Source organism: Phyllostomus hastatus, unplaced genomic scaffold, assembly GCF_019186645.2.
Source record: "Phyllostomus hastatus isolate PE091 unplaced genomic scaffold, TTU_PhHast_1.1 phas_contig_948, whole genome shotgun sequence".
Lineage (NCBI taxonomy): Eukaryota > Metazoa > Chordata > Mammalia > Chiroptera > Phyllostomidae > Phyllostomus > Phyllostomus hastatus.
The window spans coordinates 6,165,630-6,189,881 of NW_025333993.1; the positions used below are offsets into that span (position 1 = coordinate 6,165,630).

General features: G+C 59.1%; 1 protein-coding gene across 2 annotated transcripts in view; it reads left to right on the forward strand.

Moving 5' to 3' along the window:
* The window catches only part of KCNJ6 (potassium inwardly rectifying channel subfamily J member 6), a 187,494-nt gene extending 172,627 nt beyond the window's left edge, over window positions 1–14,867 (forward strand). For both annotated transcript variants that reach the window (XM_045852345.1, XM_045852346.1), the window contains exon 4: window positions 14,542–14,867. In XM_045852345.1, coding sequence (XP_045708301.1) covers window positions 14,542–14,867 — 326 coding nt within the window. The remainder of the gene's footprint in view (window positions 1–14,541) is intronic.
* The last annotated feature ends 9,385 nt before the right edge of the window (window positions 14,868–24,252 follow it).

The window sequence follows — 24,252 nt, forward strand, 5'->3', positions numbered from 1 at the left end:
CACGCACGAAAGTGTATGTGCATTTACTACACAAATGGGAGCACACGCTCTCCCCGTGGTTAAGGCTTTTTTAATGTAATATGTACTATAACTCTTTATTAACCCGTTAACATATTCTTCCAGACTGCAAAATGATATTCTATTTTAGGGCTGTACCGGCATATAATGAGCGCTGTATTGATGGATATCTAGAGAGCTTCCGACGTTTTTTTCCTGTAGCCAGCAACACGTTGAGGAATGTGATGTCTGTGGGCTAGATTCTCAGAGGTGACGTTCGTAGGGTAAACGCGGATGTGCACCGTTTGCTTTTAAAGATGCCGCCAAAGGGCCCCGCGCAGGCGCAGGCGCAGGCGGAGGGGGTCGCCCCGCCTCCCTCCCGAGGGGCGGGGCTGCGGGCACCCACTGCCGCCCACACCCGCTGCGGGCGGCAACAGCGCAGGGTGCGGTGGGGCATCTTTTAACGCGCGGATGGTGTTTCTCTTCCTGCCCCGTGCCTGTTTTCCCTAATGGGTTTTTAGTTTTCCCTTATCGATTTCGGAAGGCTTGTTCCATACGAAGGAAATTGGCCCTTGGTCCATTGTATGTTTTACAAAAGTTTTTCACAGTCTGTCCTGTATCTCACGGCTTCCTTTGTGCCTTGTAGCTGGTTCGTTCCTAGTCTTGCGCCTGCGGAGTGTTTGTGCTTGAGACAGTGACACGTACCAGTCTTTTCCTTTCCGAGCGCTGGGTTTTCTGTCGTTGGAATGTTTGTGTTCCAGGAAGACAGGAATAGCTCGTGCTCGCGAACAGGCAGGCCTTCCCTACCCCGGTGTGGCTGACATTAAAATAGCTCCGCCGTGTTTCCTCGTAGTCCCGTCGTCACCGCCGAGCCTTTACACCGTGATCTTCGGGCCAGCCGCGCTCGGCCGGGCCAGCCGCACTGCGCAGTGAACGGCCAACTGACTGTCCAAACGCTGTCCGCTCAGTAACCCCTTTTCTCAGCTTTGCACCCCGACCCTCTTCGGCAAAAGAAAGCAAAAGCCGATGCACATTCCTGACCTTCGGGCCACTGTGACTGTGTCCAGCTTCAATCTCAGCTCCCCTGTGCTGCCTGTGCCAGCACAACAGCTCACGGGGGACGCTGTTGCACTGCGCCCCCCAAAGGTCGTAGGGTGAACTCCTAGCCCCCGGGCCCTGAGAAGTTCGCGTTATCTGGAAATACAGTCATTGCAGATGTGACCGGTTAAGATGAGGTCGTACTGGAGTGGGGTGGACCTAGTCCACAGTGACGGTTCTCCTTGCAGTCGGGGGAATTTGGGGACAGACGCGCACTCCGGGAGGACGCCCTGTGAGGAAGAAGGCAGAGATGGGGGTGCCGCAGGAACCGAGGGACACTGCAGATTGCCAGCCAGCCAGCCCTTGGAAGCCGGGGGGAGAGGACTGAACAGCTTCTCCCAGAAGGAACCAACTGCCGGCCCCTCCATCTCAGACCTCCGGCCTCCAGAACTCGAGGGTACGGATCTCTGCTGTTGAAGCGGTCCAGTCCCCGCATGTTGCCATGGCAGCCCTAGCAAACTAACACCACCATTGGAGGGAAACCTGATGATGTCTTATTCACGACTGCAGACCCGTTTGCTTGCCTGTGAAGAAGGTGGGATGCAGAGGACCTTTCTCTGCCGGTCATCCCCACGGTCAAGGTCACGGTGCACCACTCACCATCAGGGAAATGCACATGCACTTGGTCCCGCTTCCAGCCACCACGCAGTGTGGCGCCACAGGCTGCCAGCTCACTGCATCTCCTGCCTCAGTGACGCCCCCTTCCCTGTGGCACTCCAGGTCCAGGCCACTGTCCCCAAGCGAGGACCAGCCCCCTCCCCAACCACACTCAGGTCCCCACATCAGGACTCTGCCCAGCTCACTTCCAGGGGCAGGTGGCTGGGGTTGGTCCAAAGCCTTCAGCTTAATCCTGTCTTCCTGGAAACAAACAAACAAACGTGCTGAGCTGGGAAAACAGACGTTCTGACCCTTAAAGAGACAGCACGCCGAGGGGCCTCCGCGGGGCAGTGTCCCCAGCCCCATGCCAACAAAGCACAGAGAAGCCACTGGGTGGAGAGAAGGAGGAAGTGGGAGAGCAGAGAGATGGCCGTACAGGGAACCCCGAAGAAGGACTGAGTCAAAGCTGCTCTCTTTCCATGCTCTTTTTAAAACAGCAAGAATCTTGAAAATCCCCCTGGGAACAGAGGCATCTCGGCCACCACGCCGCAGGGCTGCCCGCAGCCGTGTCTGTCACCGGAGAAGCCACGCTTGCGGGGTTCGCTTCAGCTTTTCCTGCCGGTCTGGGTTTTCCGTGGGGCTTGCTGTGCGCTTCTGGCTGCGTGTTCGGTCATGTTCTGTAGCTGTGTGCCTCCCTCTGGGAACACACGGCTGGAGAAATGAGGGTGCCAGTCAGGGTGCTGACGGGATTCAGCAGACGTACTTCCCCCAGGAATGCTTCCCGAGCCAGACTCCAGGGATGGGGAGCAGTGGGAGGAGCCAGGGGGTGAACGCTGGAGCCCCGCCTCTGCCCCCCACCCCACCCCCACCCCCGGAAACACATCATTGTCCCCACAGGCTGCAGGGACAGAAGGAGCACTCTGTCCCCGCCCAGGCACCAACCCATCTGTAGGTGGTTGATGGGTGGCCCCCCCAAAAAGATATGTTCATATCCAGTACCGCTGAGTGTGACCTTGTTGGGAAGGGGGTCTTTGCAGATAATTTAGTTTCGAGATGAGACCACCCTGATTACCCAGGTGGCCTCTGCATCCTGTGACGAGTGTCCTTACAGGAGACAGAAGAGAAGGAGACCCAGAGGAAAATGCCACGTGAAGACGGAGGCAGAGCTGGGAGGGATGCAGCCACGAGCTGAGGAACGTCAGGAGCCACTGGAAGCCGGAAGAGGCAGGAAGGGCCCTCCACGAAGCCTTCGCGGGGAGCAGGGCCCTGCAGACACCGTGGTTTCATACTTCCAGCCCCCGACGGACGGGAGACTAACTCTCTGCTGCTTAAAGCCGCCGGGTCTGGGGTCATTTAGAGACGATCTAAACGAGTAACACCGGTGGAGTGAATGACCCAACGGACAGCAAAGCAGCGGGCCCAGGGCAGTCCCCAGCACGTGGCACCCCTGACCTCTCTCCCTTAATGAGGAAACACAGCAGCAGGTGGCCGTCCCCTCCAGCGGTCAGCGGAGACAGGCACCGCACGCCCGACCTCAGCCTGCACAGCGGCTCCAGGGCGGGCTCTCAGCAGGCCCTGGCGGCTGCCCAGAGCCTTGACCTTCAGAAAACTTGGTCTCAGTCACTCCCTCTCTCCCTTCTCTGCTTGTTGTTGCCAACCGACCTCACCGCTGTAATTCACCAGCCACGTGTACATTCGTGGAGAGAAAGGCTTTTCCTTTCGGAATGAAAAGGCTTCTGGAGAACCTGACTCGCGCAGGCAGACCGTCCTAAGGGGGCAAGGGCTCTCGGCGCCGGTCGGAGTGAAGCTGGGAGCTCCTGACCAGATGACGGGTCCCTGTTCGGCTCAGGACGGCCGGGACCCTGTGCAAAACTCACCAACAGGCACCTGTCGCTCTCTTCTCGGGCCAAAGCCCACGCAGGACTTACCCGCAGAGGACGAAGGAAAGGGCCCGTCGGGGGAGAGGGGCAGGTTGTCAGGTGACCAGCCGGCTGCTTCCAGATCACCCTCATCGGGTCCCGGCGTCCCCACTGGCAACTTCATTGTCAGGTCGCTGACAACAAGTGACAACTGCCAGGAAAAATGAGGCCTGGGAACTCTGGAGCCCCAGAGGGCTCCAGAGGCAGGAGGCATTTCGGACCGTGACACGACTATTTCTGACCGGGGCCCTGGGGACCTCGGCCTTCCTCCCCGATATCCAACGGTCAGCTTCCTTTGGCTTTAATGCGAGATCTTGCCGTCAGCTCTAGGGTCATAGCTCCCTGCACAGCCAACGAGGGTCTCCGCCCAGAGCGCTCGGCTGCAGAGCCAGCAGCTGGCCTGGGCCCTGGCTCCTCACCCCGGTCCCCAGGCTGCGGGGAGAAGCACTGCGTGGCCTTCGCACAGGCCACTCCCTCTTGACCACGTGGGAGGTGCCCACACTGGGCCTCACGGGGCTTGCCCCCTTAGGAATTTCTGTGAGTCGGAGTCTAAACAACCTTTCTTCGCTCCGAGCGGAAAAACGTGAGCCAACCACCACGGATAAATCAGCTGTTGTTCACGTGTCACCCTGACAAGCAGCTAAACCAGCAGAAAAAGGGGGAACGGGGTCTACAAATCGAGCTTTTGTCTCAAAGGGAAAAAAGGGCCTAACTCACTGGACGCCCTTTATGTGAATACAAGCACCGGCCTGCAGCCGGGCGGGACTTTACCAAACCCGTGCTGCCTCGGGGCTCACGGGCACTCTCGGGAGCTTCAGAAAGGAGTTGTGAGGGTTGGCAAACTTTCTGAGGTTAAAATAGAGGATTCTTTCTGCTTATTAGAAAGAGCGTGACATAGCGAGTCACCGTAAAAGGGGCCATGAGAATTTCCCGAGACGAACCGGTGCTGGGCTCTGGGCACGCCCGGGGCACGGAAGGTCCTCCTCCCCCCGGGGCAGGTCGGCTCCTCACTCCCGCCCCGTGGGCCCAGGCACACCCACCCCCGTGCTGAGTGGGGAGCGGCAGGGCCTGCCCCGTGTTTACGGCGAGCGCTGACTTCCGCCCTCCCTCACTCTGCAAGAGCTCCGCTTCTCCCCGATCCTCTATCGCACCTGCACCCACATTCCAGCGATTCCCACGGGTAACAGTGCAAACTCACCTTTACCCAGCCTTCCGCAGCTGGGCCCTGCTCTCAGTAAGTACCGCGTAGGCATTAACTCACACGACCCTTGCTGGTCTTCGGAGGTGCAGACGACGTTATCACCCCAACATCATGGGTGACAAGAGTCACAGGACATTTAATGACTAGGCCAAGGGCACGTGGCTTGTATCTCTTGTTACACAACTTAGTGGCCGAGAAGAACAAACGTGTGTCCTGTCGCGGGTCAGGAAGCGGGAGCTGCTGAGCCGGGTGGTTCGGGGTCCCAGTGTAGACCTGGCGTGCCTGGGCAGCAGCCCCCCTGCCCCCGCCTTCACTCCAGCGGCCCAGGTCTCAGTCCCCATAAACCACCCCCCCGCTGCTCCTCGAGGTAAGTGCTGGTCCCACGGCCCTGCACGTACCCTCCGAGGCTCTTCTGATAAGCCCCCCCCTCTTTGAGATCCCCCTGACTGCACCCCAGTTAGCCAGCAGCTTCTCTCGGGTCCCACGGGACCTTCTGTACACGCCACTCAAATTGCATTTAACACTTCACACTGGGGATGCCTAGTCTCCGTCAGAAGGGTGCCTCTGCAAGAGTAAGCCCTGCAGGCTGGGCAGACCGCAGGCACTCCAAACGATTGCCAATGAGCGGATGGATGGCCAGGTAGATGGATGGGTTGTTGGCTGGGTCGATGAATGAGCGCGTGGACGGGCGAGTAGGTCCTGAACAGATCAAGGATTGCTGGGCGGATGGATGGATAGATGATGGCTGGGTGGATGGCTCAGTGGATGGACAGGCAGAGGGATGGTGGTTGGGTGGGTGAACAGTTGGGTGGGTTGGTATCGGGGTAGATGGGTGGACAGATGGATAGATGAAGAGACACAGCTTCTGAGCTCAGGGAGCTTTCAACAGTCAAATAAAAATAAGATTAACTGTATCGTCTAGAGAAATTTACTAAGGAAAAATGTTATGGAAAATAGCATTTTCCCGATTTCTAATCGGGATAAGACCCTATGAAAAACAAAAGCATCGATTTTTAACACAACGACAACACAAGGGGAGGAGGAAGAACGGAAGGATCGGGAGAAAGGAAAAGGCACTGGTATTTTTGCAGCCCCAAGGATTCGGTTCTCCTGAGCAAAGTAGGGCTGTTCGAGATTGTTTTCATTGATTGTCCCCCAAAGGATTGGAAATGAACTCTCTCGGCCAACTTGCTCTCTGGGTGGGACACGGAAGACTGCACATGCCCAGTGCGCAGCAGGGTGGGGTGGGCAGAGCTGCTCTCCCAGCTCCGAGCGGTTGCCATGGAAAAGCCATTGTCTCCGAGCTGTGCTTCCCAGAGCCCTCTCCCACCCCCGCCCCAGACTGCCACGCTGCAGCAGGTGGGAGCTTGCCTTAGGCCACCGGAGGGACAGGTCCTGCAGTCCCATGCAACAGTCTAAGGCCAGCAGGATGGAGGGGCCTGCCCACATCTTGCTGTCTGGGAGGCGGGACTTGAACCAATTACGGATTTTCACCACTGGACCGTTAGAGCTCCCATGCCCAACGTCAGCCTGGCCAGGAGGCCTGTCCCCACAGTCAGCTGGGACCAGAACTACAGACACTCCTGTGCGGTCTCAGGTCCCAGCACTGGGAACAGCGGAGGTCACGAAGGGGACGCAGAGAGACCACGTGAGACCAGAAGTCTCCCACAACACTGGCAGGAGGGACACTGCTTTCTCTCCCGGCTCCTCCGCCCTGGCACTGCTGGCACGGGGTGTCTGCGCAGCGGGGCCGTCCTGTGCATTGTAGGGTGCTCTGCAGCACCCCTGGCCTCCACGCCCACCCCCTCCCCCAGCCAAAAGTGTCTTCAGACACGGCCGCTGTCCCCAGCAGGCAAAGCTGCCCCACCGAGAACCGCTGCTCCGTAGGGGTGCCCTCCTCTCTGCTTTCCCCTTACACATTCATTCAGTCCCTTTGCCGACGAGCCGGTGACCCAGGCAGACCCCAGCTGCTCGGCACCGTTAACACATGTCCACGGCCCTGGTGCTCCTGCTGTGCCTTCCGCAGGGCACGCTGTCGGCGGTCACGCTCCGTTCCACGCAACACCCCCGGTATCAGGGCACAATGGTGTGCAAACCGCAGGGCCTACCTTGGGAGCTCAGCGCCGGCCCTGCCTCCTGACCACCTGCTCCCTGAGGTCACAGCACGCGCACCGGACCCAGGACAGGGCCATCTCCCGGAGGAAGGCCCCTCAGCGGCTCCTCTCAGCGGCCGACCCGGCGGTCAGTTCCCCGGCTGCAGACCCCACCAGCCTTGCTCACTGCCCTCTGACCGTGGGCCCCCTGCCCGTGCTCGTCCAGTTTTCAGGTGTCCACGGCCCCTGTGGGGATGCGGCCTCCAACTCTGGAGGTCTAGGTTCTGCATGTCCAGCCGGCACCGGGGCTGCCGCTCCTGCTGGCCGGGGACCACGCCGAGGGTGGGCAGCCACACTCCATAAGAAACACCCAACAGATGCACCAGGCTCCCGAGGACATGGGGACTCAGCGCATTCACCCTAAAGATGCCTCTAGCAATAGGAATTTGGGGATCGGGGTAACACAGCAACAGACTATTCAGAGGCGAACCTCCACATTCTTTCCCCAGTGCAAGGAGGTCTGCTGGCTGGTCTGACATTGCTTCCAGGAGAAGCAACGGCCCCTGTGACGGCTCCAGAGCTGGCCCGTCGAGGTGTCCACTCTTATCGCACAGCCTCTCCTCGCGGGTGGAGACTGCTCCCGGGTTGGGGCAGAGTGGAGGCACCCAGGGCCTAAGGCAGCCTCCCCTCCCAAATCCGGGCTCCCAGGAAAGATGGAGGAGCTGCCCCTCGCAGAGATGCTGGGACCCCAGGACCCGAGAGTCAGCCCCAAGCACCGGCTACAGTGGCTTCCCTCCAGGCGTCCGCGGTGACGACCTGCGGTGACAGCCGGAGCTCCGGCCCAATACAGCGCAGTCAGCGCTGGCCAGAAGGCAGCCAGGCGAGCGCGAGCGCCACCTTGTGGTGCAGCGGCCACACAGCCCGCCCAAGCGGGCACACCGGGCCAGACAGTGGCTAAACCCAGTGCAGTCAGTCACTTGCTGAAACGCAGCCCCCAACTTTATTCCTTCCTTTCTGAGGTGTAATCTGTGCGGTGTTTGCGTCCCCGAGGTAGAGCCATCGTCTCTGGGAGTCCAGGTAGAGGGAAAGCACTCTGGGGGTTGCCCTGACCATCAGTTCAAACACTGACCGGGCGCTGAGTGTTGTCAGACGCAGAACACGGTCCATCCCGGCTCGGAGCTCCGTCCAGGGCAGACGCTGAGAAAGTGGGGTGAGGGGTGTCAAGGGGGCCCAGGGCCCACGGCAGCCCTGGGCCAGCCTGCCTGGACCCCTCTGAGCCCCCCTGGCAGGAGGGCCCAAGGTTCTCCAGACCTCCCTAAGGACCCCAGCCCTTGCTCTGGGAGGGGGGCCGTGGAGGGGTGCAGTGAGGCATGATGAGAGGTGACGTGCGTTTAAAAGGATCACCTGGCCGACATTTGGGCCAGGGTGGCCTATGTCCAGGTTTTCCTGGGACAGAGGGGTTCCCCCGGCATTGGGGGGGGGGGGGTCCGGACACTCGGTCTGAAACCTGGGACTGAACGCAGGCACCTTGGAGGCATGGGTCACCCTGCATTTGGATAGCAGGTGGCAGAGGGGGCCAGGTCAGTGCTGGGCAGGTCGGTGTTAGGCAGGCAGCAGAGGGGTCAGATCGGTGCTGGGCAGGTGGCAGAGGGGACCAGGTCAGTGCTGGGCAGGTCGGTGTTAGGCAGGTGGCAGAGGGGGCCAGGTCGGTGCTGGGCAGGTCAGTGCTGGGCAGGCGGCAGAGGGGTCAGATTGGTGCTGGGCAGGTAGCAGAGGGGGCCAGGTCAGTGCTGGGCAGATCAGTGCTGGGCCAGATCAGCGCTGGGCAGGTAGGTGCTGGGCGGGTCAGGTCGAAGGCAGGATGGGCCCTGCGAGCTCCGCAGCCTGAGCCCGGGCACGTGCAGGGACCAGCGCTTCTCCCCGGCCCCCCCTCAGGAACAAGCTCCTCCACCGTCCCCGGGGCCCCTGGCTGGAAGGGCCACAGCCCCCACGCGGGTGGAATGTGCCGCAGTCCCTGGAGGGAAACCGCGGGGTGGAGATCACGCCGTGAAAGCGCACAGAGACACGCTGCCCCCTCCCTGTCCACCTCCGTCCGGCCTGGGACCTGCGTTTCTACCCACACCCAGCATTCTAGGTTTCCGGAGCGGACATTTTTGGGGGTTCCCCGCACAACTCCACTGGCAGAAACAGGAGCGCTCTGGTGGTTTTACAAAAGGCTTCGCGTCACGGCCCGTCAGGGAGGCCTGGGAGGAGCCAGGAGTGTACTAGACGAGACGGCGTCCTGGCGTGGCGAACTTGAGGACGCGTCACCACCACTGTGACAGCCCCCCCGGGTCTCGAGTAAGAGTGTGTGTGAGTGTGAGTATGAGTGTGTCCGGGTGCTGTAGGTGAGCTGCAGGATGCTGGTGCACTTGAGTCCCATCGCGGTGGGGACACCGAGGCTGGGCACCCGGCCCCCAGGCAGGTCCCTGCAGCAGTGGTCAGCACAAGGTCCCTGCCCCTCTGGGCGGCTTTGCTTCCAGTCCTTTCTCTGCTCTTTCCCTCTTTTGTTTCTGCCTCCATCTCTTCTTCAAGCGTCTTCCCTCTCTCCATTCCCCTCTTCTCAGCCACACTCAGACCTACCTCTTCGCCCCAAAACTGTGCGTCGCACCGTCAGCACTCGGGGTCGCATGGCGTGTGCCCCCAGTGCAAGGGGGGGGCCACTGCCCCTCACCCCACTTGAGACCAGGGCCCCATTGCCGGCGAGGTTCCTGAGCCCGGGGCTCACCCTCTGAGATGTCACATCTGTGACTGACGTGGCGCCGAGTTCCCGGCCGGGGAGGCAACCTCAGAGTCACACGCTCTGCTCGCGGAACTGGGTCCTCCGCTCAGGCTGCCGTCTCCGCAGACAGCGCCAGGCGCTGCCCGGGGGAACCGTCCTCTGAGCTCCAGCAGGGACTCAGAACGGTGGTGCGGTCACTTCCCAGCGGGTTAAGCCCTGACGAAGCCACGATGCGTCCGAGGCCGGGAACTCCGTGGAAACATCTCATTTAAAAAAGGGGCCGGGAGTCTCCGCAGCTCGGTCTCCAGCTGATGCAAACGCAGAACACCCATCACTCCTTTGGGGAGCGAGGGCCAGGCATTTTGTGTTTGACGTGTCGGCGCCAGCATTTCTGGGGAGACGCCTAATGCTCTGGGGGCAGAATGGAACCAGGACCAGCCTGGGGACTGGGGGGGGTCTTGATGAGCCCCAGGCTGTGCCACCAGCCAGGCAGACAGTGTGGGGGGGCAAGCGGGTACTGCCTCAGTTTCCCCATCTATAACAGCAGGAGTGGGGGGGGTGGCCTCCAAAGTCCCTTCCAGCCCCGAGGAGGCAGAAGTCCATACCACAGAGGAGTTTTTGACCTCGGCATCGCTCCCCTTCCCACCTGCCCTGCCTCTGGGGTCCGCATCGCCTGGGGGAGTCCCTATGAACGAGCACGGTATTGGGGCGCATGTCTCTTTCCGTCCATTCTGCAGACAGGCAGAGAAGAACCTCTCTGTCATCACCACCCGCTGCTGCGGGGCTTTGCGCCGCACCGGGAAGTCGCACTCCAGCGTCACGCGAGCCCGCCCGCCGCACGTCTTAGCGAGCGAGAAGCCCTTCCCCCGCGACACGCGGCGCTGCAGATCCCGGGGGCCGACTCCGAGCGGCTGCACAGCCACAGAAGCCCCATGGAGAGCCGCACGCATGCGCCTGTGCAGGCGTCCCCAGAAGCTCTTGGTCTCCTCACCCACACCAAATCGCGATGTCACGCCGGGCCTCGGGGACCACGCGCTCTGGCTCTTGGTCTAATTCGCTGCACACCCCCGCCATACGCTGGCGATGCTCCGACCTCGCTCTCATTTTCCACTTAATCCCTAGAATGAGTGTCTCGGTCACACTGCGCGGCTGCTGTGAAATCGGTGACGCGGGCCTGTCCCGCACGTAGACAGCGCTGCCCGCCCCCCCCCAGCCCCGCCCGTGCACCGCAGCGCGGCTCCAGGAGTGAGGAGGGAACCTGTATTTACAGGGACAGAGCCTCCCGTTCAGGGAAAACACCCGAGTCAGAAAAATGAGTCTCGAGGCTTGGGTCAGTCCAGCACCGCAGGGCGCGGTGAACGCGGATGGCCGCCAGGTCGGATTCAAACCCCCGCCCAGCACCTCACCCTCACCGGCGTGCGGCGCAGCCACGGGAGACACTCGTCGGACCCAGAGTTCACGGGCCGTGGCCCCGGAAGCTGCTCCCCACGGTGCAGGGGCCTTGCCAACCGGGGGGTGGCCCAGATGGTCACTTAAGAGAAACAGCCACGTCCTTTCACTGTCTTTGCACCGGGAGCAACAGGGCAAAAGTAGAGGAGAATGGTTTTCACCAAATGCAGAAAATGAGGGGGCCCCCAGGGTCTCACAGCGCCACTGACAGACCCCAGCCCTGGGGACAGAGCCCTTTAAAGGAAGGGGAAGAGGGCGCTGGGTCCCTACCAGCTTGGGCAGGCTTCTGCGCTGCTGCTCCCTGGGGACAGGGAGCAGGGCCCCCCAGCTCAGAGGCGCTTCCCCGCCCACCCCCGGGGTTCACGGTGCAGAGCAGGACCCCCCAGGGAGCCCCCAGGACACACAACTCTCTCTCGTCCCATTGCTTACCAGCCAGTGGGGGTCCCTGGGGCACGTGCGTTCACCTGGCAGGTACGTCCAGGCCCCCCCACGGCCGCACACCATCGACTCTGAGACTCGAGGCCGCACAGGCCTTGGGAGCCGCACCAGGGCCGTTTGCTCAGGGGGCTTCCCAGGCAAGTGGGGACCGCTGGGGGGCGTGGAGCAGGTGAGTGGAGCCCTCGGAGCCCGTGCCTGTGGGGGACGGCAGGGCGGGCACCAGGGCAGGGGTACCATCTGCCTCCTTAACCGCAGAAGCGCCTCTCACTGTTCCCCCAGACCTTCCGGCAGGGCAGGGCAGGGCAGGGCTGTGCCCATGCTCCCTGGGACTCCGCTCTGGGGCCCGCAGGGGGCACAAGCACCATGGCAACCCCCAGAGAAGGGCCCAGCAGAGAGAAGTGACCCCATGGGAGCATCAAGTCATACCGCCAGTGGTCAGGAGGGGTCTGAGGGTGGCAGGTGCAAACCGGGCACATGTCTTCTGGAACGGAGCTAGTCAGGACCCTGGGACCGTGACACACCACGGGGGGACCCCCTGAAGAGCAGAGGCGCTGGCCTCCAGGCGTGAGGTTGCTCCCTGAAATGCAGGGGCGAGGAGAAGGGGTGGTGGGCAGGGCTGCATGGTGTGGGGAGGGCGCAGCCGGGCCACACTGAGCCCGGGAGCCACTGGCCGCTGTCACGGGTGCAGGATGCACCACGTGTGTGTGGCTGCCCCGCGCACCCCCCCGCCAGCCCTGCCACAGCAGTGGTCAGCAAAGCCCTGACGTCCACGGGGTCCCCAAGGGCTGCCTGTGCACCGCAGGAACACCGAGAGAAACCAGGGTGACTAAGGCGGCTCCGGCCAAAACAGCAGGAACCCGCCCTCTCCTCCCCTCCCCCACCACACACGCAGAAGGCCCCAGGCCCCGGGCTGGGTGTCAGCCACCTGGAGCCCTCAGCCATCAGGGAACCTGAGCAAGTGTGTGCCCCGCCCCCACCTTCTGGAAGTCCCCACCGGACTATCTGAGTCTGAGCTGCTGCAGGCAGGACCACCACGGGGCCTGCTGTGCTGGCCCTTCCCAGCCCACCCCAGGCTTCCGGCTCTCCCTTCAGCCAGTTCCCCGCTGACCTTAGATATTCATTTCGATGTTAACTTTGATCATTGCACTTTTATTTCTGGTCCTCTGTGGTTGCTGGTGCAGCCGGAAGTGACAGTCTTGGTGGATTTTACTTGCCCATCTCAATTTTCTAGTCACTTCACCATCGACATGCAGTTCTTCTACGAAAAAAAAAAAAGCCATAAAGTTATTTGATCGCCTCTGTGACGTCCTGTTTGCGCCTAATTCTGAGCCCGGACGTCCCGTCCCAGCCATTGCCCCCTGCCCCCACGTCCCTCCCACACGCAAACCAGGAGTGGGAAACGGGGACGGGGGGCCTCTGGGCCACGAAGGCAGGCGAGGCTGAGCAGCACCCCCAGGCCCGTTTCGGGGGGGAGCACTGAGAGGGCGGCGTTCGGTCTGGGGTCAGGAGTGCGGGCCGCGCCCCTCGCCTCGGTTCCTGGCACCCGGGGTCTTCCTCCAGCCCGAGGAGCCAGCACAGTGCTGCGGGGGCCCTGCAGCCTGAATGCTCCTGGGCATTCACTCACCCACACGGCCCCCGCCTCCGGTGTCGCCTGTATCCAGCACTGGACGAAGGAACCCAGGCAAGAAGAAGAACTTCCGTGAGTCCAGGGTACCTTTACCTCAATAGGTGGTCTGATCCATCAAAAAATGTGAATTAGCCCCGACTTGTGTAACTCAGTGGATTGAGTGCAGGCTACAAACCACAGGGCCGCCAGTTCGATCCCCAGTCAGGGCCCAGGCTTTAGCTGTGGGCCAGGTCCCCAGTAGGGGGCGCATGAGAGGCAACCACACATTGATGTTTTTTCCTTCCCTTCCCCTCTCTCGAAAACATAATCTTTTTAAAAAAACATACTGTTTTAAAAAATGTGAATTTTATTACATTTAACAACTCTATTAATATAAAAATGAGTATGTTAACATGTTCCCACCTAAAAGTTTATTGTTTCCTTCTGGTTTTAAAAGGTGTTAAAGTTTTCCGTGGGCGCCTGAGAGAAGCCTGGGCCCCGGGAACCCGCCCCCCCCCCCACTCCCCCGCAGGACCCAGTGACTCCGGACGCCTCTGCGTCCGGAGAAGTTTTACAAGAGATTTCAGGGGAAAGCGCACCCACTGCATCCCCCGCGCTTTGCACCAGGCCTGCTGCCCCATTTTCCTTGCAAAGGGGACAGGTGGGGGCCCCCTCGTTCTGTCACTTCGCATGTACAAGAAGCTGCTCCCAGCTCCCGGCCACCAGGCACTCGCCGGCGTCTCTGCGCACAACCAGGAAAAGGCCCCTCGTGTTTAAGAAGAGGAGGGGGGTTCAGGGTGCCGCACTGCTGCACAGTCCAAACTACCGCCGCCGGGGCCCGGGGGGAGTGAAACGGGGTGAATTCCCCTCAGCCTCCCGTGGGAGCCACGGTCGCGGCCTGTGGGACGCTGCACTGCAAGGGCCACAGCGACACGTGGCCTCCAGCCACAGGGCGTCTGAGGTGCAGGTCCCCAGCACACTTCGCCTGGGTGTGTGACCAGCACTCCAGTCCCAGTGGGACTCGGGCAAAGCAGGGGGAGGTCGGAGTCGTGACCTCCGGGCTCTCCCAGAGCAAAGAGCCGACGGGACACGGGCACAGGAGTGTGCGCGTCTGGGTACACGCGCCTGTGCCCCGCATGTTTGTGCGCGGCCCGGCGGGACCCAGAACCCTCACTCGGCTCCCCCGAACCACACGGGGAGGCCTGGAGTCTCCGCCACGGCCTCTCGTGCGGGTCGGCACGTGTCTGCACCACGAGCTCCGCCCCCCTCGTCCTGCCTCCCTCCCCCCGCCCGCGCAGGCGCAGCCGCAGCCACCCCACCCCGCGGGGGTGGAGAGCCCACCCGCGCGTGCGCACACTAACCCTCCGCTCCTCTCCCCGCAGGGATGACGTGCCAAGCCCGGAGCTCCTACATCACCAGCGAGATCCTGTGGGGCTACCGGTTCACGCCGGTGCTGACGCTGGAGGACGGGTTCTACGAGGTCGACTACAACAGCTTCCACGAGACCTACGAGACCAGCACGCCCGCCCTCAGCGCCAAAGAGCTGGCCGAGCTGGCCAGCAGGGCGGAGCTGCCCCTCAGTTGGTCTGTGTCCAGCAAACTCAACCAGCACGCAGAGCTGGAGACCGAGGAGGAAGAGAAGAACCCGGAGGAGCAAACGGAAAGGAACGGCGACGTGGCCAACCTGGAGAGCGAGTCCAAAGTGTAGCCCCGCCCCCCCCGGCCGGGCCACGCCCTCTCCTGCCCCCCACAGCCTGTCCTCGCCTCTCATCCTCTCGCCTTTCTGTCTCTCCCACTTCACTCTTCATCTACATTTAATTTTGGCATTCTCGGAAAACAAATCTTAAAGGTGTGAAATATCTACCTGCCCTGTCTCGGGTACTCAGATGGACGAGGCCGACACGGGGGCGTTGCAGGCGCCGGGGGCCTGTCTCGGCCCGAAACGTCACACGCCCGCCCCCTAGAGGTTGGCGCCACCCCCTGCCCGTGTGGCGCCGCCACAGCAGCTCGCTCAGAGGAGCGGGTCACAGACCTGACCCGGGACACGCGTCAGGTCTCGGGTCCTCCCCATCCGTGCAGCGGGGCACAGAGCCCGGACCCTGGCACGCCCCATCTCCGGGGCTGGGCGCTGCCCCGGGCGGCCGTGCTGGGGTAGGACCCAGGCGAGGCCCAGACAACACACTGTACATACATATCTGCCTTCTGTGACTTACTTTCTGTTGCAGTTAGTACCAACACCCAGCATGTACAAAAGTACTGTAGAAAACAACTTCTAAATACTGTATATAGATATATAATTAACGTAGGTTTAGATATATCACTTTAGGAATAAGATGTTAAAAAAAAAAAAAGAAAAAGAAAAACGATTCTCAACGTGCAGTAGGCATTTCTGTGCCGGCGTTTTTGTTTCCTGAACTTCTCCGGTCCCGTCGGCCGCTGGCCCTTCAGTGCATGGCCTTGGTTCTGTGTCCCAGACGGGCCGCCTGTCCGGGTGCCTCACTGTTCTCTCTCTGATCCTTCCATTGAATCTAATAAGCCATAGGTCTGGGGGACATGGGGAGGTCCAGCAGAAGGCAAAACCCACCACCCATACACTGAGATACTGTGACATGTTTACAAACCGAGGTCTCTTTTTTAAACGTAACACGGGCCTCGCTGACTAGCCCGGGGAAGAAGTCCGGGAGGACATTCTCTGGCACGCCACCCGATGCTTTTCCCAGGAGCCCTTGCCCTTTGCCCAAGTGCAACAGTGAGGGGAACTCTTCCACAAAACCACAGGTCGTTTGGCTGTTCCACGCTGTGGCCAGGAGGAACTGCAGACTATTACAACAGGGCCGTGGCGAGAGAGCAGAGGATGGCTGGGTCCAAAGCCACAAACCACACAGCCACAAGCCACACAGGCCTGTAGTGTCACTGACCCCATACACTTTGACTTGACCTGGCACTCTCCCTGACCCTGGGGGCTTATCCACCCACTTCCGGCATCAGTATTTATTCTTCCTCTCATTCTTGTATGGTGATGAAATGACCAGAGTTCAACATTCAAAGATTAGTCCAACAGTCTTGGTGATCGTCGAAGAAATCTCTCAAGAGTAGGCCACAGGTTAGAAATCACATCCAAAGTGTCTCTTAATCAAAAGAAAACAAAAATCTTCAGCCTTAATTCATTTTAATCTGCAAATATAAATGGAAAGAGAGAAAGAGAGAGAGAAGGAAGGAAAGACAGGGAGGGAGGATGGGAGGAAGGTATTTTGTACTTAAAATCTAAATTTCAGTATTAACATGTTTTCACCTAAGACAAAAGACAAGGAAGAGAATCTTAGACAAAAGGGCAGGTGGAGATTTTGCACTGTCACAGACCTTTCTCGTTCATTTTACGATTTTAAACTGTTCGTTCCCCAATGCAGTCTCGCGTCATAAATACCCATTGACTGGATTCAAGTTCATCTTCAGCCCCTACAGCTGTGCTCACCTTGAGGCTTTGCCCCACGGAGGTCGAAGGACTCAAACCAGCCGGCCCTCCCTGTGGTCCCAACCAGACCACCCAGGCCATCGCCTCGGCGCAGGGACCCTGTCGACCGAGAAGCAGGTCACGGCGCTGAGGAAAGCAGCTCCCCGATTTGACAAGGGGGGTCTCTCCTCTCCCATTTCCAAGACTCTGCGCCCGGACGGCTGCTGCGCGGCGCGGACTGGACGGAACAGGAAACTGCGGGCCGTAGCCCTGCCCTGTCTGCCAGCCTTTCACTTTCTGCACCGAGCGTCCCGTTGAATCCCTTCTTCGTTCCACACCCCGAGGAGGAGGCTGGCGTCCAAGAGGAGGAGGGAGCCCCTTACCCTTCCTGCCAGGCTGTGGGGAGGTGCCGTGGCCTTACCTCCGCGTAGCCTTACCGAGGGCGCTCTTGGCCCCAGGGCGCGGACCCTGCAGCGTCGCCAGAGTTGCAGAAGTTGCAGGGCTAGGCGTGGTAGCACCACGCAAAGTCGAGCACGGGGTGCGGCGCGTCTGCTGATTTCGCTCTAGAAGACTCACTGGGCCTTCTTCAGCCCGTTGCTAAGGCGTAAAGAACAACGCACACGCTGCCGTCCGGGGAGCCGCAGCTCGGGCCCGTTAGCACAATCAGCCGGACAAGGAGCCTGGCCAGCCCTCCGGTCACGGTCACGCACACGGCGGCCCTGCGTCTGCCACGGGCACCCGGGCGAGGCCCTCCCCCTCCCCCTGTCTGTGGTGTCGCTGTAGGTGGAGACAGAACATGCACCAAATCTCGTTTTTGTAACGTGAGCCTCCGAATCTTTAAACGAGGATGTTCCAGGAGAACCTTTTGCTAGAATGTCCCGATCAAACGTCTATTTTTCTACAATTACTGGTGACACCGTTTCACGGTGTCTTTTGTGTCAACTGTTCACATGTGGCAGTGAAAGCGGCTCCTTCAGACTGACTTTTCTAAGCAGCACGTACTGAGTGGCATTTTTCATTACGACAGTTCAGCAAAGATGAGCCCCACGATGTCCAGTCCCCGTACTCCCCTCCTGGCCCCCATTCACTCACTTTGTTAGCAGACCGAGTGCCATGAAAACAGATCAGCCCAGCTTAGTGCGACAGTGCCCATAACGACGGAGGACCCCTCCCCCCTCGATACCCTGGTCTGTTCGGTTGGTGTACTGGAGTCTCTTTTCCGTAAAACCGTGGTGGAGTCACAGGATACGCACTTTGAACTAAAGGGTTAATGGTTTGCTTCGGGGGACCCCAATCTGCAGAAAAGGGCAGATTCCACTCGAAGCGTGACCGCAAGGGCGGCTGAGACCCTCAGATTCCCACTTCCACCCACGTGCCACGCTCTCCGACCGGAGCAGCACCTGTTCCCTTACAGTCCACTCCGTGTGATTAACACCGTTGTTTGTGTCTCCTGCTGTCCTCCCGGGTGAGCGACACACACCCGCAGTGACGTGAGGTCGCTGCTCTGCTCTCCCGGGGACCCAGGTGTTCCAGCCCGGCCGGCCCAGCGCGCAGCCGCGCTGTGTCCACGGGAAGGAGCTCTGTGCCCACTCCCTGCCTCCATCGGTCCCTCCCTTAGGCCCTTCTCCCCCGTCCTCCAGGTCCAGATCCACCCCCTTAGTTCAGTGACTTACGTCCCCCAACAGAAGTCCGGCTGTCTCTGAACATGTCAACCTATCTCTTAAGCACAATTTTCTCTTCCAGGTTTAACCAAACTAGGGCTCTAAAATGTCTATGTTCCATTCCATTCTAATTAAAAAATCATCTCTGACCTCATAGAAAGCCTAAATGTTGCAGTCTCCAAAGCGATGTCCTTACACTTCCCTCCTTGTGTTTTCCTACATTTCAGGTTTCTTACTTTTTCGCCTTTGCTTCTGTATTTGCATTTAAGCAGGGATCTTAGGGGTGCTCACAAACTGTCGATAAGGGTGGGAGCTGCTGGAGGAAAAGATGATAAAAAGGCTATTAGGAAACTACTTGAACTCACCGATAGAATGTGAAATCATTTGATTAGCAGAGTGATTTGAGATTTTTTAGAAATTTTAAAATATTCATAGTCCTTTTCAAGACAGCTTGCCATTTGTCTACTTTTCAATCTTTCTTTCCTTGACTCGGGTGATGCTCTGTGTGATCCAGAGCAGCCGAAAGGGTAGTTGACAGTTACATGTCCTACGTACACAATACACATTATCTTCCACCAGTTCCGTTCAGGGGACGGCTACAACGTCAAAGATGTAGGCAGGACGCTCATCACAGACGATTCACTGATAATAATATTACCTGGTTTCTAGACCTCCTGGCCAATCTACATTTAAGGGAATGTGATCCTTTAACTTAAAACGGAGTGAAACACACTTCTTCCTAATCCTTCTGCCCCCCCGGGCGTCTCCAGAGCTTCGGATACAGCTTGTCGCCTGCCAGTCAAAACCCCCTCAGGCCACTCTGAGACACTGACGAAGCACAGTAGGTACGATAACAACAAAGCCGTATCGAGCCCCACTGTGCGCAGCATCTGAAGCACTCAGAGCGCTGGTCCGAATTATTTCATTTCATTCTAACCTGCCAGGAGAGCTTGAGAATTAGAATGTACATTTTATAAATGGACATCGAGGGTCTGGGCAGATTGGGTGACCGCCCCATGGTTCCCAGACCTGGTCACAAATCCAGGGGTAGAAGCTCACGCGCTGGGCTCCTTTTACCACAAAAGTGTCGTCGGCAAACCAAATCTGCTCACAAAACCTGGCCCACTGCCTGCATTCGGCACCCTTGCCAGGCTAGAAATGATTTTACATTTTTAAATTTGGAGGGGTGGGGGGGCTAAAACAAAAGGAGAATATTTTGTGACATGTGAAAATTACATGAAATCCCAAACCCAGTGTCCATAAATAAAGTTTTATTGGAACACGGGCACACCTATCTGTGGTTATTGCTAACACACTCCTCAGAGGGGTGGCTAGGAAAAGGAAGCCTTGAGCCCGTACAGCCAGGGGCTGAAACATTTACCGCCTGGACTCCAGAGGGACCGTTTGCTGGCCCCGGCACTGTACTGTTAAACACTGTCAGGACCCTCAAGGACTACCCATTGTTCAGTATCACGCTTTAGCACTAAGAGATCCCTGGACAGCTGAGAACAATGGCGGTCTTTGCCAGTACACATCTACCAGTCACTCACAGGTCCATCCAAAGAAAACAATGACACATCTCCTGGTGCGAGGGACAGCCGCTCCACAGGCCCCCGAGCATCCCGTCCTATAGAGTCGGGTCCCAGAGACAAACCTCTCCCTTCTCAGAACCGTCGTTCCGGCACGGTCGAGCCTTCCAGCTCAGAAAGTGGTGTCAGAGGACTCATCACTGAGCAATAAAGCAGTGGGAGTTCCTGGGCCAGAAGCTGAGCGAGAGCTTCAGTGGCACCCACACTGGCACTCACCTGCGCGGTCGGGCCACCACAGGCCCGCTCAGCGGGGCAAGCGGGACTTGCAGTGGGACGTCCGCCCAGCCTGCCCCTCCCCCCCCACACACACACCAGCTTTCTCTCCTCCGCTCTCTGGCCTCTCTGGCCGGAGGGCCGGACAGTCTCCTGAGCTGTCTCCGCTGGCCTGCAGGCGATCAACGCGCTGAGAGGGGCCCTGAGCTGCTGTTCGGGGTCAGTCGTACCAGTTCTGGCTTCCTCCGGTAGCTCGGCTAGAAGTTTCATATGTGCAAAAAAGGAATCCAATGCTTCTCTTGGAAAACCAGCAGGTTCTTCGAAAAGAAGTGAGGAAGAAACAGGAGTAGCAAAGGGTTATTACTGGGCTGTCTGCTGCTTCCTGAGGCTGAAGCAGAAAGGATGGGTAATGACAGGAACGTTGGCTGCAGGAGGCCCAGACAACGGGGTTCTGGGATAAGCCAAGGTCAAATGGCATTGTTGAGTGTCGCTGAGGCAAACCCACTCGTGGTCTAAGATGGTGTTTCCAAAGCCGAGGGGTCAGCCTAGCTCAGTTTTTTCACCTCCAGTCGTACTGAAAAACACATCAGTTCTCTTCCAAGCGCTTCCCTAGACATTGCGAAAGAGAGAAAAAAATTGTAGCAAATCAGTGATGTCATATTGCCTGCAGATAAAGATGGAAAGTGACATAGGTTTGGTCCCGGGTCTAAAACTAAGGAGGTGACGAGGCCTGCCCCCCGGGGCACTCAGCAACCCCGAGACAGCACGGAACAGCGTCATCACTGGGCGGGAAGGGGACATCTCAGAGTCCAACACCATGACACTTACATACAAGTAGAAGGAGCCAGACTTTCACTTGGCCTCGTTGCCTTGGTGCAAGAGCGTCCCTGCACCCACCCAGTTCACACAGGAGCGCTCCGGGGAGGGGGGCAGAGCACTTAGAGACACACAAGGTTAACTCTCGGTGGCGCTCAGCGTGACTGGGTGATGGAGAGTTATCGCCAGTGAAAAGGGGACTTACAAACTTCTTTTCAGACGCTACCGGCCTCGCCCTGTAGGAACCTACTGTGCTCTGGGGCTGGCGGGAGAGCTGTGACCACACAGGCAACAAATCTTGATTTCGGAGAAGGAAATGTTCCTGCTGACAAATGCAACTGACGTTAGCACTGACCATGGGCACCGGGACACCAGCCGGCCGGTCTTTCTAAGCATATAAAGGGCAGCGTGTTTTTCTCAGGCCACGTAAATGTCAGGCACTAGTGACATCAATGTGCAATTCATCCTCATTTCCAAAAACCTGATAGAAGTCCTAAAACGTCCATCCGAAGGAGAGAGACAGCCCAGCAGCCGCAGGCCAGACCTCACTGGCTACGCGAGCCCCGGGGCGGGCTGACTGCCCACGGAGAATACCAGTGTTGGCTGCCTCCCCACAGTGGAGCTGGAGCAGCTAGACCCAGAGAGAGGGGCTCCCCTCAGCCGTGCGAGACCAGAACCTCTGGGTCCACGGCCAGCACTCGCAGAGAAAGGGAAGGAGCCCCGTCCACAGGTCCGGCCACGGCACGTGCCCTTCTGCCACCATCTCCCGGCACTGCTGCCCACGGGAGGGGGTAAGACAGATACCCTCCCCAGCTCAGCCCTGGGTGGTCCGGAAGCCTGGGCCGGGGGCGTGCCCCCTCCTGGGAGAGCCTCTCCTTCCAGGTCCAGTTCCTGCCCATCGGGACAACGACCCCCAGCGATGCCTTCCGGGCACCCCGTGTCTTCCAAACTTACCTTGGCCAGCACTGTCGCCCCCACAGAGCACCACCCACTGGGGTCAGGGATGATGAGCCCCCCCACCCCACATAGAAGAAGTAAAGTAGACCTTTGGGAGCCCCTGTGCGCCGGGGTGCCCCACCCACACGTAAGTTAAAATCAAACAAGACTACTGTGTAAACCGAGTGAGCTCCAGGGAGTCCGAACAAGTTCCTTTTCCACGGTGATCGTTGCCGCGCTTTTCCCCTTCACACGTCTCGTTCTTCGACTCCCGGGAATCGTCGCGGTGCGGTCTCCTGACGCCGTGAGCGCAGACTCAGCCGGTCCACTGGGCAGTCCCAGCTCTCTCCCTAGGTCGTCTGACCCTGCCCCTCCTTGTGAGTGCAGGGGCTTGATCTGTGCAACCCCCCACCCCACACAACCAAAACACATGCCGCCCTGGCCGAGAAACCCCACACCCCCGCCCTTTCCTCTGACAGAGCCGCCAGGGAGGACAGCCAGGCCACGCCTCCCCTTTATTTGCCACGGACCCTGCACGGCCACACTCGGAGACACCACTGATTACGTCCCCGGGTGCCACACAGCTCGCAGGTCACCGCAGGTGATCGTCCAAGCCTGGTGCCCAGCTCCTCTGTCTGAGTGTCCTCCCCTGCTCCCCACCCACAGCTGTTCTCCAGACCCCTTCTGCCGAGTGTCCGCGCCACTCCCGAGCAGCAGCTGGGGACCTGGGGTTGGGACCAGTCCCGTCTCTTCCCGCTTGCTTGTCCACCACCAGCTTTAACTGAGCACGCAGTGTGTCCCCAGTCTGGCCGCCTGAGATCCGAAACGTCAGAGTGTGTTCCTGCCCCACGGGCCCCCAGAGAGCCCACGAGTGCTGGCTGGGCACCGTGACACCAGCCCGTAATTCCCCACAGACACAGCAAGGGGTCTCGTGCCAGAGGCCGGCTGGACTTCTTTCTCCAGGGCAGTCTGCTCGTCCCCTGCAACACTGGTCAGGCCGGCCGGCCTGCCAGAGGCGGCCCTGGGCACCTTTCTCCACCCCGGTGGTTCCGCATGGAGAACGAGAGCCACCCAGGGCCCAGGCGGAGCCCACACACTGCAATTCTGAAACGAGGACCCAAGTCCTGCCTGTGTTGGCAAAGTGGTCCGTCCTCCCGCTCTGTCTGCACAGGCTGTGCCCTGGCGGGGGACACCCAGCACCCTTAAGTGCCTGGTTACCCAGGACGCGCGTGGCTGCTGCCATGGCAACCTGCGGCCCGTCAGCCTGGCTCTCTCCGTGGGGTCCCCAGGAGAACCGACAGAAGCCCTGGATCTAAGGTCCTGAAGGCAGCTCTGTGGCAGACGTGGAGGAGGCCAAGGTGAGGCAGGGTGACAACCCAGCAGACAGTCCTCCTTCAGCCTGTCGTGCACAGGGTGTCCCTAGGGACAGCCTTTATCCTGGGACAGCGTGTGCTCAGGTGGCCAAATTGCCCCTACGAAAAAAAAGATCCTTTAAGCCATCATCTCCACACCCACATCATGTTCGCCTTGCAAATAATAGGTTCCAAAACAAAATGCACATGATCGGACGTAGCACATGTCCGAAAGCTGCCGGCTTATTATTAGTCACTAAATAAACTCAGCCTAAAAGACGAAGGTTGACCCCAAACAAATAGTTAAACAGTGTTCCCATAGCAGCCTAACTACGAACCGGAGTGACTTAAAATTTTTACTTACAAATTCTTTTTTAAAAACCTGATTTCAGCCATATCACTCTTTTCCACTAGTAATTGAAAGGTAATTTGTTGTATTTGCCTTTCCTAAGAAAACAGCACGATCCTAAGGCCTGAAATGTTTACCATGGCCCAGAAAACATGAGGTTGGTTCTGCGAGCCATTTCCTGAGACAGAGAGAAAATTATTCCGGAAAGTCAGTAGGTTAACCATCTTTTTAAATCCCGAGTCTATGAAATTGAAGATAAATCTTCATGTAGTTTGCGGGTTGCGTGTGCGCAGACATTCATGGTTCTTCTGACACGGGGGCTGTCAGGAACCTTTTAAAACAAAGCCGCCCCCTTCCCGCCCCGCCCCCCCCCCAGCCCAGGACTGGCTCCCCAAGCTGGGCCGCCCCCAGGGTGCTCGCGGCTCATCCAGTTCCAGATCCCTCCCCAGAAAACACACGTTTTCTAAAAAGAGGCAAGGCACAGACGCGCTTGCTCCTCAACACTGTCCCCTGAAACTCTTTTGAGAACTTGAGCTTTTGACGAAATGCTCGCATCCTCCAGAGAAGGACCATGTTTCGTTATCAAGGTCCTTGAAGTCCGCCCACGCCGGGCGCCGGAGCGCACTTGCAGTTCTGTTCTCGGACCAGAGCAGCCCGTCGGAGCGAGGCAGGGACAGAGCCCCACTGGGAGTGTTCTAGAAGCTGGCTGATGCCCTGCGTTTTCCC